The 18,728-nt window shown below is 39.8% G+C and overlaps 1 protein-coding gene across 2 annotated transcripts in view; it reads right to left on the reverse strand.

The window, feature by feature from the left end:
• Positions 1-18,728, reverse strand: part of SNTG1 (syntrophin gamma 1) — a 557,992-nt gene that overhangs the window by 266,302 nt on the left and 272,962 nt on the right. For both annotated transcript variants that reach the window (XM_054017063.1, XM_054017062.1), the window contains exon 2: positions 13,450-13,504. In XM_054017063.1, the coding sequence (XP_053873038.1) occupies positions 13,450-13,476 (27 nt within the window). In that variant the 5' untranslated portion in view covers positions 13,477-13,504. The remainder of the gene's footprint in view (positions 1-13,449; positions 13,505-18,728) is intronic.

An 18,728-nucleotide genomic window follows, 5' to 3' on the forward strand; every position in this document is an offset into this window, starting at 1 on the left:
ACCCTCCAGGACTGGAGTCTCCAGGAATTAAAGATTAATTTTTAATTAATGATGTCATGTGATAAACTTCCAGGAATACAGTACGTCCAACCAAAATTGGCAAACCTACCCCCACGTGGGGTATCACATCCATAGTGAGCCACACCAAGCACAATCACAACAAGGCATATAACACTGCTCTACAGCCAAAATGCTTCTGAAATAAATGTAGTCAAACTTTACTAATTCTGGGTCACTGAGAACAAAAATGATGCTTAAAATTGTTGATTGGCTCTAGTTTTCAAGATATGCTATTGGGTCAGTATATACGACCCTTGACTTGGGAATGGCGGAGGATAAGTGAGTTATAAAGGGAAGGGATCTCAATTTAAACCAGAAATGACTAAAATACATCTTTGACTGGATCTATGAATAAATCTATGACTGGGTTTGGACAGTACTTGCTTTTTAGGCAAAACAATGAATGATGCAATCTGAAGCTGGTATTGCGTCATACATGATATGAATTGCATCATGTTATTCCTAAAAGTCATGGCTGATGCAATCATAACAAAGCTTACATCACTCTGCTGAACAAATTGCCCTATATCAGCTCTAGAAATCATCCAGTGTCATGCTCTCTTATTTGTCAGTATTTGATTTGCAAAGGGACACATTTCTGTTATGCCAAAGTGAGCAGAGATGCCTCGTACTTGTGTGAACAGTGCAGATAACTTCTGCTATGTTTGTGGTGAAGTGACTTTTGCATCACAAAAGCGCATTATAACCACTATGGTTAAGAAAGTCTATCACCTTTATTTTGGCTGCAAAATTGGAGATCAGGACAAGAGGTGGGCCCACACATATGCTGCAACACTTGTGCAACAAACCTTCGCCAGTGGTTGAACAGGAAAAGGAAATCTATGCCTTTTGCAGTGCCAATGATTTGGAGAGAGCCAACAGATCATACCAGCAATTGTTACTTCTGCATGGTGCCTCCAGTTGGGAATACAAGAGACAAGCCAAGAAGCACTGAGTAGACACCGAATACGACTAAACTATGTACAGAATAGTTTTTTGCCTTTTGTTTCATAATAAATTTTATTTATATAACCCTTTTGCTGATTTTTAAAGTGTTACATAAACAGGACAGGTGAACTATCATGTAAAGCAACCATAAACACATGAAAAGGTTTACAATTTATGATTAAAACTCTACTATCTACACAATATACATAGACATAAAATGTAAAAACTTAAATATTTTAGAAACAGTAGCCAATCAGTTGTTTTAATTGTCATATTTGAATTCAGCACATCAAATTACATAATAAATAGCACATTTTATCTCTGAAGCAGACGACGTCTCAGAAATTGTAGACCAGTGTAATCAGTCAAAAACTGGCTAAACAGCAGCCTGGCTCAGGTGGAAGGGAGCCCCTAACTATTGTGCAGTGCATCATGTCAAGTACTGATGGGCGAGGCAGAACAGCAGCAGCACACCTATAATTGACCATGTTAGATCTGATTTTGTCACAACTCCTCCAGCATATTGAGGAAGACCAAAATAGATACATTCACACCAAGTTCCTATTATCAAACATACAGAGATGCTGGTGCTTGACCTCACCTTCTCTTATCAAGAGGACAAGGACTCCTGGAACAGATGGCTGCTGTTATTTGAGAATGGCAGCTAGGAAGCCATTGAATGTTTGAAGGATGGGGATAAAGGACAAAGCTTTTCATTTTCTTCTTTCGCTTTCTATTTTTGTTGGGAAGGGGGTGATCAATTATTTTCATTTTTTGAATCATTCCACATGATTGGAATGATTCTTTCAAAGGCTTATTGGTTACTTCAAAGGCTTTCATGATTTTTTCTATAGTATTATTGAATAGGCTATAGACATTTTTGGTTTACTGAAAGCTGTTTTGTTAAATGAAAAAGAGTAATCTTTTCAATATCTTTTTAAATAAAACTATGCATTAAAACATGAGAATTTTTGAAAAGATATAAAAACACTTGTAATGTCAACATTTCATAAAAAAATTGCATTTTAGGAAAAAAGTCGGTTTAAAAACTTTGACCAGCTGTACTCAAATCTGGCGACCAAGTAAGTTAAAATGACCTCTAACCCCCACCAAATATACAGTATTATTATTTGAGCTTGTAACAGCATTAGTTTTGTACACGTGATACTCCTGAGGGCATGCTACATCAAAAAATTAAAAATTCTGCTCACAGTATTTTAAAATTCTGCAAAAATCTGCACATTTTATTTGTCAATAAATAAATGCAGAGGCTCCAGCATGGCAGTGGGGAGCACAGGTCACTGGCTCCATGAAGATGGGAGATCACCCTGCAGCCTCCCCCCCGCCCCTCAACCCCGGGACATGGATTCAGCGGTGAGGCTGCACCCGACCCTGAAACAGCACAAGGCCTGGGCCTGCCCCAGAAACACCGTGGGGCCCTGCCTCTCTGCACCAGGCGCACCAGGTGTAGGGCAGACAGGTTCAACCAGGCAGGATCCAAGTGTGGAGGGGCTCAGTGTGGAGTGATCCAGGTGTGGGGTGAGAGGATTCTGTGTGGGACAATCTGGGTGCAGGCACCTCAGTGGAAGGTCTAGGTCTGGGGGGATCTGGATGCACAGAGGGTCGTTGGGGGGTTCCAGGTTCAGGGGCAACGAGACTCTGCAGAGGCTTCCAGGTGAAGGTGGCTGGGGCTCAGCATAGGGGTCTGCGTGCTGGGAGAGTGGGGCTTGGTGGAGTGGAGGTCTGAGTGAAACTAGTTGGGGGTCAATAGTGTGGGGGTCTGGATGTGGGGGCTCACGGTGGTGCAGGAGGTGGGGCATCAGGGTGAGGATTTGAGCTCAGTGAGGGGAGTCTAGGTACAGGGGGGGCAGAGGCAGGGGGCTGGGTGCATGGGTGGCGGCCAGGGGCAGGGGTTGAGGTTCGGTGGGGTTTGGTTATGGAGTGCTAGGGGGGTTCTGGATGTACCGGGTGAGGCTTAGCCGGGGTGTCTGGGTGTGGGAGGTCCAGATGCAGGGGGGTTGAGTGAATGGGGGAGCAGCTCCCCATACAGTGACCCCTCCCCCCACAGCAGAGGAGCAATGGGAGGAGGAAGCAGGGGAGGACGCTGAGCTTCCTGCAGCTGGGGGAGGTTTCTTGGGGTGGATCTGACACAGCCTCAGCCACTCCTTGCAGGGGAAGAGGAAGTCCCATCCTCTCCTGCCTCCAGCCCAGCCGGGACTAGCAGCTGATCCCGGCTCGGGTAGGAGCCACTGGCTGGGGTGTCCCCAACCCCGCAGTGATTTACCTCTCTGCCAGCTGCTCTGGGTGCCTGAAACAATGCACCTGCACTGCTAGGAAATGGTGTATGACTGCTCTTGCAACTTCCATTTGCTTCTCTGTTAGAAATTCATTTTTCTGCAGGGAAGCAAAGAAATCTGCAGGGACAAGAATTATGTGCATGCACAGTGGCGCAGAATTCCCCCAGGAGTAAAGTGCCAAGAGGAAAAATTAAAGATCGGCATTTTGTAAGTGCTCAACATCAAGAACTCCTAGTGAAATTAATGGGAGCTTCACCTTGAGAGCCCTTCAGAGAGCAGATTCACTATGTGGTTGTGCTAACATTTACTTCTCTTTTTTTTTAAATGGAAGAGACAGAATGGATTAAATGGAATGGCTAAACGTGGCCTAATACATATATAAGGGGAGATTTTTCAAAGACAACAAGGCAGTTAGGTGCCCACAACTTCCACTAAGTAACTCTTTCCTGCAGAATACGATAGTGTCTATACTGAAGGGATAATTAAATCTCTTCAATTATTCTCCCTATGACTTACTTCCTCGTTGGAAGAAAATTCTTCCTGATGTGTATGTCACAGGCAGATCCCTTTGTTGCTTCCTGTCAGGGGATCTCTCATAGCAGCAGGAAGTGGCACTGAATGCTCAACACAAAAGGTTAGGAATAACTACTGTCGGCCAAGGAAGGCCAGTCAGTACCTACAGCCCCTAAATTACCTGCACACATCAGCGGGAGCTGTGGACAAGCACCCACAGCCTGTAGGAGATCTATGGCTGGCAATGGGGTAAATTCTTCCTCTAATACATTGTTTTTAGAAGTTGTGCTTTACTTGACTGCACATTTCTGACTTGGTCAATTACCTTATAAAAATCACCAGATAAAATTTCTGCACAAAACAGAGGGGCTTCTTAAGTGGCACATAACCATAGCAGACACAATTAGGCATTGCAATAAAATTAAAAGTCAATAGCTAGATGCATTTGGGCAGAGTTTATTCAGTCCGAACAAGGAAGCCCACTGCGGGAATAGCAAAACATTTTGGTCCTTTGAAAGACTGATCACACATGCTCACAGCTCTAATTTACATGGAACACTCTAAAATGTAATGAAGCACAAGCAGCTATTGTTTTGCTGCATGAAAGCTGTTTTGCAATACAGCTCCAAATTAAATCCTCTATTACACTGTCTCCCTTCCTCTCCTACCTGTGAGCAGCGTTAATAGATATATAAAAGGGAAAGACCAGAGCACTGAAAGATGGCAGATTCTCAGAGAGGCAACTAAGGATTTAATTAGTAATGAGCAAATAAATTCAAGCCAAGCCCTTGAGAACACAAAAACGTCATTTATTGTTTCCTCACTGTTTTTCATTTTTGTCCACCCCTGCACTAGAAATGGAAGCAGCAAGACCGTACAAGAATAAGAACTATTTGGGAAATTTTTAGCAGGGGTTCAGATAATTTGGATATGATTTGAACAAACATTTGAACTCCTACATATTTATTCAGTCTCTGAACCAATGGAGGATAACCCAGATACTTGATTTAAGGTAGAATTAGAATGGGGGGGAAAAAATCAATACTTTCCCCCCCAGTATGATCCTGGTGGAATCCTAGCAGTTGGACTGCATGGCCTAACTGTTCTCTATCTCCTGGCCAGTACAGAATTGTTCCATCCATATTCGAGGCATTTTTAAATTCTAATTTTAAAAACCCACTAAAAGATGTTCTACTGCTTCCCTTGCCAGACATCTATATTCCAAGCTATTTAATTGTCAGAAACCATTTCCCAATATTCAACCTAAATTAACACTTCCCATTATTCCTAGTTACACATGTACCCGGGGAGGGAACAGTGAGTGGCTGGATGTACGTGTCTGTGAAGTGCCTGGGATAGACTGGCTGAATGCATGTGGAGAAAACAGTGAATGACAACTGACTGGGTTTGTGTAGAGGAGGGGTACTGAATGGTTCATGTGTATGGTGGGCCAATGAATAGCCGGGTGCATGGGCAAACAAATCTGTAGTTGTGCCCTGAGCAATAAATGCAGTGCCTTTGCTTTGCACACCATCACCTCCTTAATCTGATTACAAATCCATTAACTCACCATGGAGGAATACTGATGCTGCAGTGGCTTAGAGCCTACATAGGGCTTGTAAACTACTCACCCTCCCTCAGTTGGTTTAATGGGAAAGAGGAGGCAAAGCTGGGATACTTCTCTACTTCTCCAAAATCAACTGTGTTTGGTTTCTGACTGTTAAAGACAGGCACAGTTAGAAAAGCCCTCCAGGTGCTCTAAAGGCACAGGGGGCACAGCTACGCACAGAGCATTATCAGCACCAAGAGAGTGCAAAGAAGAGCTTTCAACCATTTTTGCACACCACACCTGATTTCTAACGTGCATTTTAACCATATGCAAAGATCTGGCCCTAGTCTCTTTTAAAGAATATTTATTATAAATACTCAAAGATAACATTTTGGTGTAACATTTTAGGCCTTCAAAGTGTTTAAAAAATAATTTGAGGAAATGAAGAGCAACAGTTAAAATAAAATATTCACACTAGATAGAGCAAGTGATCACTGAAAGCATGGTCTGCCATGAAACAAGTACAAAGATCTTTACTGTTTGAGAGATGATTTAGACACGATTATTGGGTTCACAACCTATTTTGAACAGGCATTCAAGTGTTTTCCCCCCTTAATCTGGCATATGCTAGGAAGATGTCATTCTTTTTGCAAGCGGGTTTTTTTGTTTGTTTGTTTTTGTTCTGTATTTTTCCCTATCATCGATGTTGAACAAGAAGCACAGTGATTGATTTTTTTACACGTGTTGACCGTGGGAGATTTATTCAGTGTGCCGAGCCACTGTTTTTTATCTGTGACATCAATATAAGTTTCTCTTATTTTCTCTATTTCTTCATCTAAAGAGAAGAAACTAGGTTTTTTTCTCTTCCTATTTCACAAAAGTAATGCTCTAATGTCTCTCCAGCAGCCACAAAACAGACAACTCCATAAAGTAGTGAATGAGGAAAAAAAAAAAAAAAAAAAAAAAAAAGAGAACGAGAACTTGCCAGCCAACCCCAAAAATATTTCGCCAGCCATCCCCCAAAGAGAAAGGAAGCTGGTGTGTTTCTGCTTTTGTCTGTGACAAAATGTTTCTTACATATACTAGTAGAATAGACTTCTGTAACCCCCATGAAATACAATTTTCAATAGTCAGAAGCTGGGACCAGTAGGGGGGATGGAGATTTTGTATGGCAAGAAGATTGCAGGAACCAATCCAAAAAACTGAATAGTTTGCATCTGACAAATATTTACACTTCTGCGCATTTGCAGATGTGCCCATTATATAATGTAAAGTGTAATTATGAGATAGAAAATTAACTCAGAAGTATGAGGAGGTAGTAGGAATGGGGTACAGGAGGAAGGCTCAGTGCCATCACTAGATGCCAATGACACATGAAGGATATTTTTCAAATGGTCCAGCTACTTATGCTGCTGGGATGCTGTCAGTCAGCCTAAGTGGAAAGCGCTTTAGTTTCAAGAAAGATTTGGAATTCATCCCTGAGGCTCATGAATGTGCTCAGTTTGTCAGTGCTCAGTTTGTAAAAGATCTGCTAAAAGCCTGCTCTGTTAATCATCCTTGCGTGTACCAGAATTTTCAAATCACAAAGGATAAAAAGTTTTTTTTTCCCTAATACGCCTCTTCTACACTGCAACCTAAAACTACCTCGGGAAAACATTAGATTTCTGGCTTACTCTTCTCCTTCTTTGCTCATTCTCCACTTGCAACCTAATGTTCAGACCTATAAAAGCCCTGGCATTTCCTGAACCTTTGTTTACTCCAGGAACTGTTTACAATGTATACATTTTGCACATTTATTTCAGTCAGATAAACTCTATATTGAAATGAGGCATATGGTGGGGAACTATTTTTTCATATTAAGGGTAGAGGATCTGCTTACTAATAATAAGTAAATTGATAATAAACTCATAGGACGTTCTCACTGAACTAAGGCCCTTCCTTAGATAAAAACTCTTCCTGTCTTGGCAATCTAGCCCAGATGAGTGTGATCTTTGAAGTCTGTTTAAGACTTTCAGATTGGATTATTTCATCACAGGGGCGATCAAGAGACTAAAGATGGCTAATGAGAGATCATTGAAGCTTACTGTGTGTATATTTGTTATATATGAATTTAGCTAATGCTGCATCAATGGGATTCTGCTTCCACATATCACCTTCACAGGTCAATCACCAGACACTGACCTTTTCCTTCTAGAAAAACTTCCTCTAGTGGCTCTACTCAATGTGTTTCTTCACAGAAGAGTCATCCTTCAGGAACTAAGACCCCTCTCACTCCTACTGTGGTAGTAACAATGGGGGATCCTCCTGAGTTTGGTCTGGATTGTAGTCTCATTTCTTGACATCCCAGATGGAAAGAGCTCCCATACTCTGCATGTTTCTCAGACAATTGGTTCCTCCACTCCTTCCATGCTGGGACACCAGTGCTAAAAACCTCAGCAGAAGCTGATGTCAGTTCGACCCTCAAACCCCCTCCCTAACAGGCAGACCGGGAAGTATAAGAGACCTGCACTTCAGGTCTGCAGCTCTCAAAGATGGCTCCATCTCCTTCATCTGCTTGGTCAAGCAGAGAAGCAGCAGCTGGCTCACACCATATAATAAGACTGTCCACCAAGGTAAGAACCATCTCCCAGAGGGACAGGAGCATTAATTACTCAATATGATTGATCTCTGATAACACTGGTCTACAATTTTTGAGAAGTCGTCTGCTTCAGAGATAAAATGTGCTATTTATTATGTATTTTGAGGTGCTGAATTCAAATATGACAATTAAAACAACTGATTGGCTACTGTTTCTAAGATATTTAATGTTTTACATTTTATGTCTATGTATATTGTGTAGATAGTAGAGTTTTAATCATAAATTGTAAACCTAGGTCTTTTCATGTGTTTATGGTTGCTTTACATGATAATATTTCACCTGTCCTGTTTATGTATCACTTTAAAAATCAGCAAAAGGGTTATATAAATAAAACAAAAGGCAAAAAACTATTATGTACATAGTTTAGTCCTATTCAGTGTCTACTTGACGCTTCTTGGCTTGTCTCTTGTATTCATTAAATGGAGCATCTCTTGTCACTGTCCAGCAATAGTCTGCAACCATTGACGGGTTCCATTTGTCCTGATAGCGTTTCTCCATTGTTGCAATGTCCTGGTGAAATCGCTCGCCGTGCTCGTCGCTCACTGCTCTGCAGTTCGGTGGAAGAAAATCTAGATGAGAATGCAAAAAACGTATCTTTAGTGACATGTTGCAACCAAGGCTTCTGTATGCCTTGAGGAGGTTTTCCACCAACAACCTGTAGTTGTCTGCCTTGTTGTTTCCGAGAAAATTTATTGCCACTAACTGGAAGGCTTTCCAGGCCGTCTTTTCCTTGCCACGCAGTGCATGGTCAAATGCATCATCTTGAAGAAGTTCACGAATTTGAGGACCAACAAAGACACCTTCCTTTAGCTTAGCTTCACTTAACCTTGGAAATTTTCCACAGAGGTACTTGAAAGCTGCTTGTGTTTTGTCAATGGCCTTGACAAAGTTCTTCATCAGACCCAGCTTGATGTGTAAGGGTGGTAACAAAATCTTCCTTGATTCAACAAGTGGTGGATGCTGAACAGTTTTCCTCCCAGGCTCCAATGCTGTCGGAGTGGCCAATCTTTCTTGATGTAGTGGGAATCTCTTGCACGACTATCGCAGAGAAAACAGCAGTACTTTGTGTATCCAGTCTGCAGACCAAGCAAGAGAGCAACAACCTTCAAAGCACCACAAAGCTACCACTCATGTTGGTCATAGTTTATGCACCTCAAAAGTTGTTTCATGTTGTCATAGGTTTCCTTCATATGGACTGCATGACCAACTGGAATTGATGGCAAAACATTGCCATTATGCAGTAAAACAGCTTTAAGACTAGTTTTCGATGAATCAATGAACAGTCTCCACTCATCTGGATCGTGAACAATGTTGAGGGCTGCCATCACACCATCAATGTTGTTGCAGGCTACAAGATCACCTTCCATGAAGAAGAACAGAACAAGATCCTTTTGACGGTCACGGAACATGGAAACCCTAACATCACCTGCCAGGAGATTCCACTGCTGTAGTCTGGAGCCCAACAGTTCTGCCTTACTCTTGGGTAGTTCCAAATCCCTGACAAGGTCATTCAGTTCACCTTGTGTAATGAGGTGTGGTTCAGAGGAGGAGGATGGGAGAAAATGTGGGTCCTGTGACATTGATGGTTCAGGACCAGAAGTTTCATCCTCTTCCTCGTCAGACTCAAGTGAGAATGATTCTGGTGCATCAGGAACCAGCAGTCCTTCTCTGTGGGGTACTGGGCATATAGCTGATGGAATGTTTGGATAATGCACAGTCCACTTTTTCTTCTTTGACACACCTTTCCCAACTGGAGGCACCATGCAGAAGTAACAATTGCTGGTATGATCTGTTGGCTCTCTCCAAATCATTGGCACTGCAAAAGGCATAGATTTCCTTTTCCTGTTCAATCACTGGCGAAGATTTGTTGCACAAGTGTTGCAGCATATGTGTAGGGCCCACCTCTTGTCCTGATCTCCAATTTTGCAGCCAAAATAAAGGTGATACGCTCTCTTAACCATAGTGGTTATAATGCGCTTTTGTGATGCAAAAGTCACTTCACCACAAACATAGCAGAAGTTATCTGCACTGTTCACACAAGTACGAGGCATCTCTGCTCACTTTGGCTAAACAGAAATGTGTCCGTTTGCAAAATCAAACACTGATAAATAAGAGAGCACGACACTGTATGATTTCTAGAGCTGATATAGGGCAATTTGTTCAGCAGAGTGATGTAAGCTTCATTATGATTGCATCATCCATGACTTCTAGGAATAACATGATGCAATTCATATCATGTATGATGCAATACCAGCTTCAGATTGCATCATTCATTGTTTTGCCTAAAAAGCAAGTACTGTCCAAACCCAGTCATAGGTTTATTCATAGATCCAGTCAAAGATGTATTTTAGTCATTTCTGGTTTAAATTGAGATCCCTTCCCTTTATAACTCACTTATCCTCTGCCATTCCCAAGTCAAGGGTCGTATATACTGACCCAATAGCTTATCTTGAAAACTAGAGCCAATCAACAATTTTAAGCATCATTTTTGTTCTCAGTGACCCAGAATTAGTAAAGTTTGACTACATTTATTTCAGAAGCATTTTGGCTGTAGAGCAGTGTAATGTGTGTTTTAATGGACACTTTCTATTTGAAGTGCTTAACGAGTTATTTTAGTCTAAGTGCTATGGAAGAATCTAAACTGAAGAGCCTCAGCAAGTGCAGCCACAAGAGGGAAATGTTATCATCAGTTGACTCTTCCCTCTACCTTATGAGAGTGAAATTATCTCAGAAGTCCTTGTGTTGACCTTTGAGATAAAATAAACATATTCATAACTAGATACAAAACTGTTTGCAGTGTTGCTGTAACTGTGTTGGTCCCAGGATATTAGAGAGACAAGGTGGGTGAGGTAATATCTTTTATTGGACCAACTTATTTCTGTTGGTGAGAGAGACAAGCTTTTGAGCTTACACAGAGCTCTGCTTCAGGTCTGAGAAAGATTGTCAGAATGTCACAGCTGAACACCATGTGAAACAGGCTGTTTAGCTTAAGGAGTTAACATGTTGAAAGAGACCATTTAAGGTGAAGTGGAGAGTTAACATATCTGCAGTTGTAGGACAAAGGAGGGTTAGTGGGTTATAGATTGTTGTAATGAGCCATAAATCCAGTGTCTTTAGTGTCTAAAAATGTTATGAATTTAAGCTCAGAGGTTTATCTTTTGAAGGTGTTGTGCAAGTTTCCTTTGAGGATGAGGACTGAGAGGTCAGATATGAAGTGATCGTTTTCTGAAAAGTGTTCACCCAGGGTTGATGTGGTGTCTCTTTAGCTACAGTTAGCGGAAGAGGAATAAAAAGTTCAACTATGGCTCTGCAAGAGTGAATTGTCTCATGAGAGTTCTGGTCCTTCCAGTCTGTCATGTGTGTGAGAAGGAGAAAAATGCCAAACATTTAAAGCTACTGATAATTTTAGTTTGGATTGACGGGTTGGCAATATTTTAGATTAATCATTTTATCCATTTTATTTTTGCTAACAATAGAGGCTAATTTCCAAATGAGAGTCTCTTTACTTGATGTCAAGCATGACTGAAATGAAGTGAATTCATATGAAACACCTGCTGTCCTATAATTTTAATTACAAAATATGTATCCCATGAACAGAGCCTAAATGTGTACCTTTTGTTTAATACATCCTGAAAACACCAACTAATCAGAGCCTCATATTTTCAGGTGTACAATCCAGGAGTTTTCAACATTATGATGGATTGTGATCATAACCATTGTTTCCAGTTATCACCTCCTATTGTTTGTTCTTTTCAGTCTGTAGACTGCAGTTTTTCCTTCTGTGATTTTTGCTATAATAATGTATTTACAAAGCTATACAGGTTGATGAAACTGGTGCCACTCCTAATAATGAAACACAGAGGCTCATGAATCGCTAAAGTTGAGAGAATGTATATTCAAAGGAAAAACTGGATATCTGCACAAACATTTGCCAATTTATTTCTGGAAAAACTTCTGCCATTTTGCAAGAAAAAAAATGGTGTTAAGTATAAAAAGTAACACATTTTTGTTCCTGGAAAATTGTAAATTTTGGAGGATTGAGATTATTTTGGTTTTCATTGAATTTTTTGAAAATGTGTGTATTTTGTATCAAAACCACCATTTCATTTTGGCACAAAATGTCTTTTAGTACTGGGGGAGGAATTAAGAAAAAGTTTTCAATTTTTTTTTTAGTTGACCAAAACCAAAACACTCCCAACCCCCCTATGGATTCTCCTCTGATTTTGATAGCATGTTATGTTGTCAGCATATTCCTGTTTCTCCAGTTATACCAATCCTCACAGGCTTCAAGCAATACTCATCTAGGACCTGATCCTGCCACAAGGTCAATGCAGGCAGACCCTGTATATGTATGGAACCCAAATGAGGTCTACAGGAGTGTTTCCACACAAAACTCACTGCTGGATCAGGGGCTTTAATTATAGAATCATAGAAATGTAGAGCTGGAAGCAGTGGCGTATTATCGCCTAGACCAACAAGGTGGCAAATTTGCAGAGGTGACAAATTTATAATAGCAGCATTTTTGTAACCGCAGCGTCACTGACGCCATTTAGTAAACATACTCGCGAGAATCGTAAACATTAATAATATGACCGGAAGGAAGAAATTAAGTGGTTCTCAGTTAAAAAAAAAAATGCTATACAAAAGAAAGAAAGGGAAAATGAAATGATACAACAAAGGAATTTATTTTGTGCACTTTTGCTATTTCTGAGACAGGAAAAATAGTTGAAAGTAGTAGTGAAGTAAAAAGTGAAAATACTGGTGTTGATATTGAAAATATTGATGTTTAATAAGTTCATATGGGGCCAAAGGCAGCAATTATTTCAGGGCCTAGGGGCGGCAAAATCATTAATCCACCACTGGCTCGAAGGGACCCGTGTCAAGACAGGACCATGTAAATCTAGACCATCCCTGACAGTTATTATCTAACCTGGTCTTAAAAACCTCCAGTACAGGGACTCCGCAACATGCCTTGGAAGCCTATTCCAGTACTTAATTATCCTTATAGTTGGAATAGCGTAATATAGTATAGTATAATCTAAAGTATAATTAGATGTTTTTTTCCTAATATCTAACCTAAATCTTCCTTATGGCAGACTGCTTACTTCTTGGTCTACCTTCAGTAGATATGGAGAACAGCTGATCATACCATTCTCTTTATAATAGCCTTTAACACATTTGAAGGCTATCATCAGGTTCCAACTCAGTCTTATTTTCTCAACACTCGTAATTACCTCTTTAGAACACTGATAAGTAAACAGGCACATAATCCACTAGAAAAGCACGCTGCCAGCATATAGGGATTATCTAGTCATGTTTACGGATTCAATTACATCTGATGTTCCAATTCCTTGCACTTCAGAAATAAAAGATTGAGAACAGAAGACCAAAAAGTATATTAATGTTCATATTACTTCTTTGAAAATAAAACATTCTGATCCTACCTCTTCACAGGAGGTCCTGAAATCCATGTGCTATGGCACAGCAAGTGATATTTGTCTAAAATAGACAGAAAGATTTCATTAGAACTCAGTACTAACAGACTAGAACAAACAGATTGCAAAACATAAAAGGTAGCTATCTAAATTAAGCGGGAAGACACTGCATTCCTCTGTGTGAGCTTTGTTTATAGTCATTGCTTAAGAGCAGGAATGATTAAGTCAGCAGGAGGGTAAGGATGCATACGGAGCTGGCAGAAATTGTCCCCGGCTTTTATGAAGTCCACCAACTGATTTTATTAAGTGTGATTAAGGGAGAGCTGATGTTCCTATCAACCTCTCCATTGCACTAGCAATCCAAATGTACTCTTCTGTATTACTGACCTTTTGCTTGAAATGTTGTCCCCACCTCCACTTATTTTTTAAAGTAAGAATACTTGAAAAGAAATCTTTCAGAAAGAAATAATTAAGTTTTGCTTTTCAAAAGGTTCCCTGCCGTAAAAAGTTGATTTTTTTCCCCTTCCTAATTAAAAATCTTTATGCATGAATACTTTTTTTTCCCATTGGACTCACAAAATTGTATTAACTTCAATTCTCAGAGCAGGGAATTTAGTGAAACATGAATGTTACAGAAATCAGGAATATGTAAAATGTCACCACATACTCAAATTGTTGGTATGATGGGTCTGCACCCACAATACAATACACACCTGGCATGCATTTAGCTATTCTTACTTTATTTCTGAGATAATGTTTATGGAATAAGTTGTCATTAGAGGATAATAGTGTCCTGCTGCAATATAAATATTGATGCAAAAGAAAGAGGCATTTATAGAAAATATTTCCTAGGCAAAATAGACATTTATTTTCAAGTCTAGAAACACTATTATTCTGAGTGATTCATGCAATTCAATCATTTAAGAATTTTTTTTATTATTTTTATTACAGTAGTGCTAGAAGCCCCAACCAAGACTGTGGCTTCTTTGTGCTAGGCTTTGTCAGACACATAGAGGCTTGACAAACTTCAATTTATATTTATAGTTTTAATGGATAATATGAATGTTTATTTTTAAGCTTTTTTATTTATCCATTTAAATTTTCACAGTTGTGCATAATTATGGGTTTAAGCTTTTTCATTTTTTAATCAATTTAAGTTTTCAGTGGGAATCAGACAATAATTATTTAATGACAGTAGACACTGAGGTTCAAAAAGTTAAAGCTTTATAACAACGGTTATAACACAAATAATCAATATCACATGTCAAAATATACATACTAAACATTCTTCAATCAAATTCTAATAAGTTTTCAAGCATTTTTTTTTTTTTTTTTTTTTTTTACTTTGTCTAGCTATAAATTTCAATTTTTAGTGTTGGAAATATCATTTCATTGATTTGTGCAATGAAGTCGTTTACTGACTTTTACCAACAACATTCTAATCCTTCCAAGCCTAAACATATAATAAAATATAGTTGCTGCCCCAAATGGTGTACAGTCTAAGACCACTATAATGCATGTTTGTCTTTCCCCACTGTGTGTGTGGTCCCCTTAATTCACGATGTACAAAGTTAAGCACATGCATAAGTCTGAACAGGTTGGGGGCCTAATCATCAGAGAAGGGAATCCCTAACAGAAAGGGGCTGAGTTGTGTGGGAACATGAGGCAGGGTTGGTGTGCAAGAGGGGGTATGGGCTCTGGGGACAAATGTATAATATGGAAGCAGCATATTTATATATAATAAATTAGAGGAGAGAACATGAGATGTGAATAATGATTCACCAGCAAGCCACCACATTTGTAGAGTAGAGTTATATTTATTTATTTATATTTATAACCTAGCAATTCCAGGACTATTGGATGTTCAGCCACTAGTGAATGCATTACTTGTAAACATGCTAACAACCACAATTTTGAACTATGTGAAGTTAGCCAAAAAGGATTTTGCTCATATATAATATATTAATACCCAACTATTATTGACCAGATGTTCAGTTGTGTTGCTTCTCAGGAAAAGTAAAACTAATCTAAAAAAAGTAAAAAAGGAGAAAGGAAAAATGGTAAGATTTATCCACCATTCAAGGAACACTGTTGAGATATTATCATGCTGCTTCTAGTAGACAGCCCAGTCAAATCCCCACATGGAATCCTGCATTCTCTCCAGCTGTTAATATGTACAAGTTTCTACTCCCCAAAGTAAAGGGTAGAAGATGTGATGTCTGTTGGAAGTAAATACATGCAGGTATAGGGCTAATGTTCTCTATTTATGGTGCTCAGTATGTTTTGTGATCTCGCAGCTTGTGCTCTAAATTAATTTCCAGCATTATTAGGCTTCTCAGGTTATGATGCAGTGGACTGAAAGAGACACATCATTATTCCCTCCTCATCTTTTTTATAAGCTCACCAAGAGCTAATAGACCTACATTTATAGTTTTGTTCTCACAGTGCTCAGTTAAAAGCAATATAAAAGCACCGTTGCTATTATAATCCCCCCCCCCCCCCCCCCCCCCGAAAGACAAAAGTTTTGCCGACGCAAGTGGCAGTGTGAACGCGGCTTTGTCAGCAGGAGCGCTCTCCTACTGACAAAACGCCACTCGTGGGGCTGGAAGTATTTTGTTGGCAAAATGCCGACAAAGTACCAACAAACAGCGTTTACACACGCTGACTTTTAGCAACCCACCTCACCTTAGAAAAGTGTTTTGAAACTGAATCTTGCTTGTTAAGGCTTGTGCTCCAGGACCTATAGGCTTGTGTCCCTTTACAATGCTTTTCATACTCAGGTCCTATGATTGTCAGTGCATGAGCTATGGAAGTATTTAGAGCTACTTGTGCCCATCTCAAAGGTGAAGGGTGAAAGGGTCAAGATTTGGTCCATAGGGAAGATTTGAACATTTTCTTCATACCAGTACATGGGATATAACTCCTTGTTTTTAATTTTGAGCCCCGTAACTAACATGCATTCAAGAAACATAACAGTCATTATGAATAAAGCTAGCTGTCTTCACCATAGAACACACAAGTCAGAACAACACAAAAATGAAGTCAAATTCTAGAAAGCTTCTCTATTAAGGACAGCACTGGCCATTAAGATTGTGCTTAAGTGCTGCCTTGAACAGGGATAGACATAACACATGCTTAAGTACTTTCCTGAATCGGAGCTATAGACAACATTATACATCCTAGTTTGAGACTAGGAATCTCTCTAACAAATCACATAAATTGACTAAAGAGCTCTTGACATCAGAAAAGGTAAACATTTATTGGGGAATAAGTTGTCTGTACTAAATACATGCACGCCATGATGAACTAGCACATTTGCTATGTACTTATTTTTGAATATTTCATTTTTTAAATAGTGGCTTAAGGGAACATCTGAGCTTCCAAATGTACAAACAAAACAACCAGGGAAAGTAAGAATGGGGAACTGTAGAGGAGATATATAAATAAACAGAGACTTTGAAAAGTTAGTAAATTTTTCTCTCTCCTGTCTAGTTGTTTAAATACTTCTGAGTTACCAGACTTGTTGAGACCATCTGCTGATGTATGCAAACAACATAAAACATGACAGATACTGGACTGAATTTGGTGCTCCCTCAGGGGCATGAACAAGGGAGGAGCAAGCAGGGGAATGGGGCCTCTCAATAATTATTGGCGGGACAGAACTCCTCTGGCCCCAGGGGTGCAGTAGTGGGGGAGTGGAACCAGAAGAGCTCCTCTCAGCACGAGGGAGGGGGAGGAGGGAAGAGCAAGCTCTTGCTGGGGTTCGAGGGGGGCACAGAACATATCCCCCAAAAAGGTGTAAAAGTTAAATTGCTGCTTACACCCCTACACCCATTGGCAGAACAAGCATTTATTAAATACTGCAAAAAACATTTACTGAACTGCCTTATTTAAGCATTCTTGTTCTAAAGGGAAATCATGACTAAAAACATAATAGTATAGTTGAAGGTTATGGTAGCCCTTGTAGACAAAGCAAATCTGCTTCATTTAAGATAATGCACTGAGTAGCTGAGCTATTCTGATCTTCCTTCAATAAATCAGGTCGTATTTCAGTGTTGCAGAAGATATAATTTCACAACGTAGCTTAATGATAGGGTATTTTCATACAATTTAGTAAACTGATAGGTGACAAAAGATTGTCATGCATTTTCAGTAGCAATCCCCTCATCCTATTTTTTAATTGTTGGGGAGTGAAAACAAAACAAAAACACCTTTTTTGAGCTCTGCAAACTTTCTTTCTCACCAGTAATTAAAAAACTACTCTAAGGAGGGAAAAAATACCCTTCAAACGTTACATATAATTGGTACTTCTTGAAGAATAAACCCTCTTTTAGATTCTTTTTCCTGCCGAAACCTAAGTTATATGATACTGGGGGAGACTGGGGGGAGTTTCTGAGCATTCCTAACTGAAATTGTAATGAAGTTCTCTCCACGGTGTCCAATTTGCTCTAACAGCACAAGGGATTGGTGCTAGAATAATTTGCAGGAGCATGCTTGCATCACAGTCCTCCCAAAGAACCAGGTTAAGGCCATGGTTTTCAAATCTGGCAGCCTAATATGAAATTGCCAAATCCATATTTACATATCTAAACATTTTTCAACAAGGTCTCGTTATTACAGGAACCATACCTTTTAAGTTTTTTTAAATATGTAACCTTTAAGTTTAATTACCAAAGCCATTTACTATCATTAAGACCACTGTAAACACAATCTATTGCTCTGACTTACTTCAAGATTTAGACCCCTGTCCCACAAAGAGTTGCATACACAGATCACTGCACCCACACACAGCCCGAAATACCTGAGGCTTGTTTCCATTTAGTGTGATTTAGTTTGCAGCAAGCCAGGATGTAAATCTGCAGCACACTCGCCAGCCACGCACTGACCGACCATGTGAATCCTGCTATCATGCACGAGAAGTTCCATGATGCACTTGAACATACTAGTGTGCTACAGAACTGTTAACACACGGCAGCAGGATCCACACAGGCATCCACATCGGGCTAAGCCACTGTAGATTTATACCCAGATTTGTCATGCATTAAATAGCCATAGAGACAAGCCCTCAAAGTTTGAGGCTATCAAGTTTTATGTACTTTAAGGTCTCTGGTTTTAGTGCTGGAATTTAGATGAACTCTGCAAACTCACCAATGCTGTGAGCTCTTCTTCTAGTGATGAAAAAAGTACTGTAATCACCTGATAAAGCTTTTTGATGAAATGTCCAGCTCGGAGAGAAGCTCATGCTTCAAAAGAACCAAAGTTGGTAATTAGTCGCTAACAAGCTTTTC

The sequence above is a fragment of the Malaclemys terrapin genome, chromosome 2 (genome assembly GCF_027887155.1).
Source record: "Malaclemys terrapin pileata isolate rMalTer1 chromosome 2, rMalTer1.hap1, whole genome shotgun sequence".
Lineage (NCBI taxonomy): Eukaryota > Metazoa > Chordata > Testudines > Emydidae > Malaclemys > Malaclemys terrapin.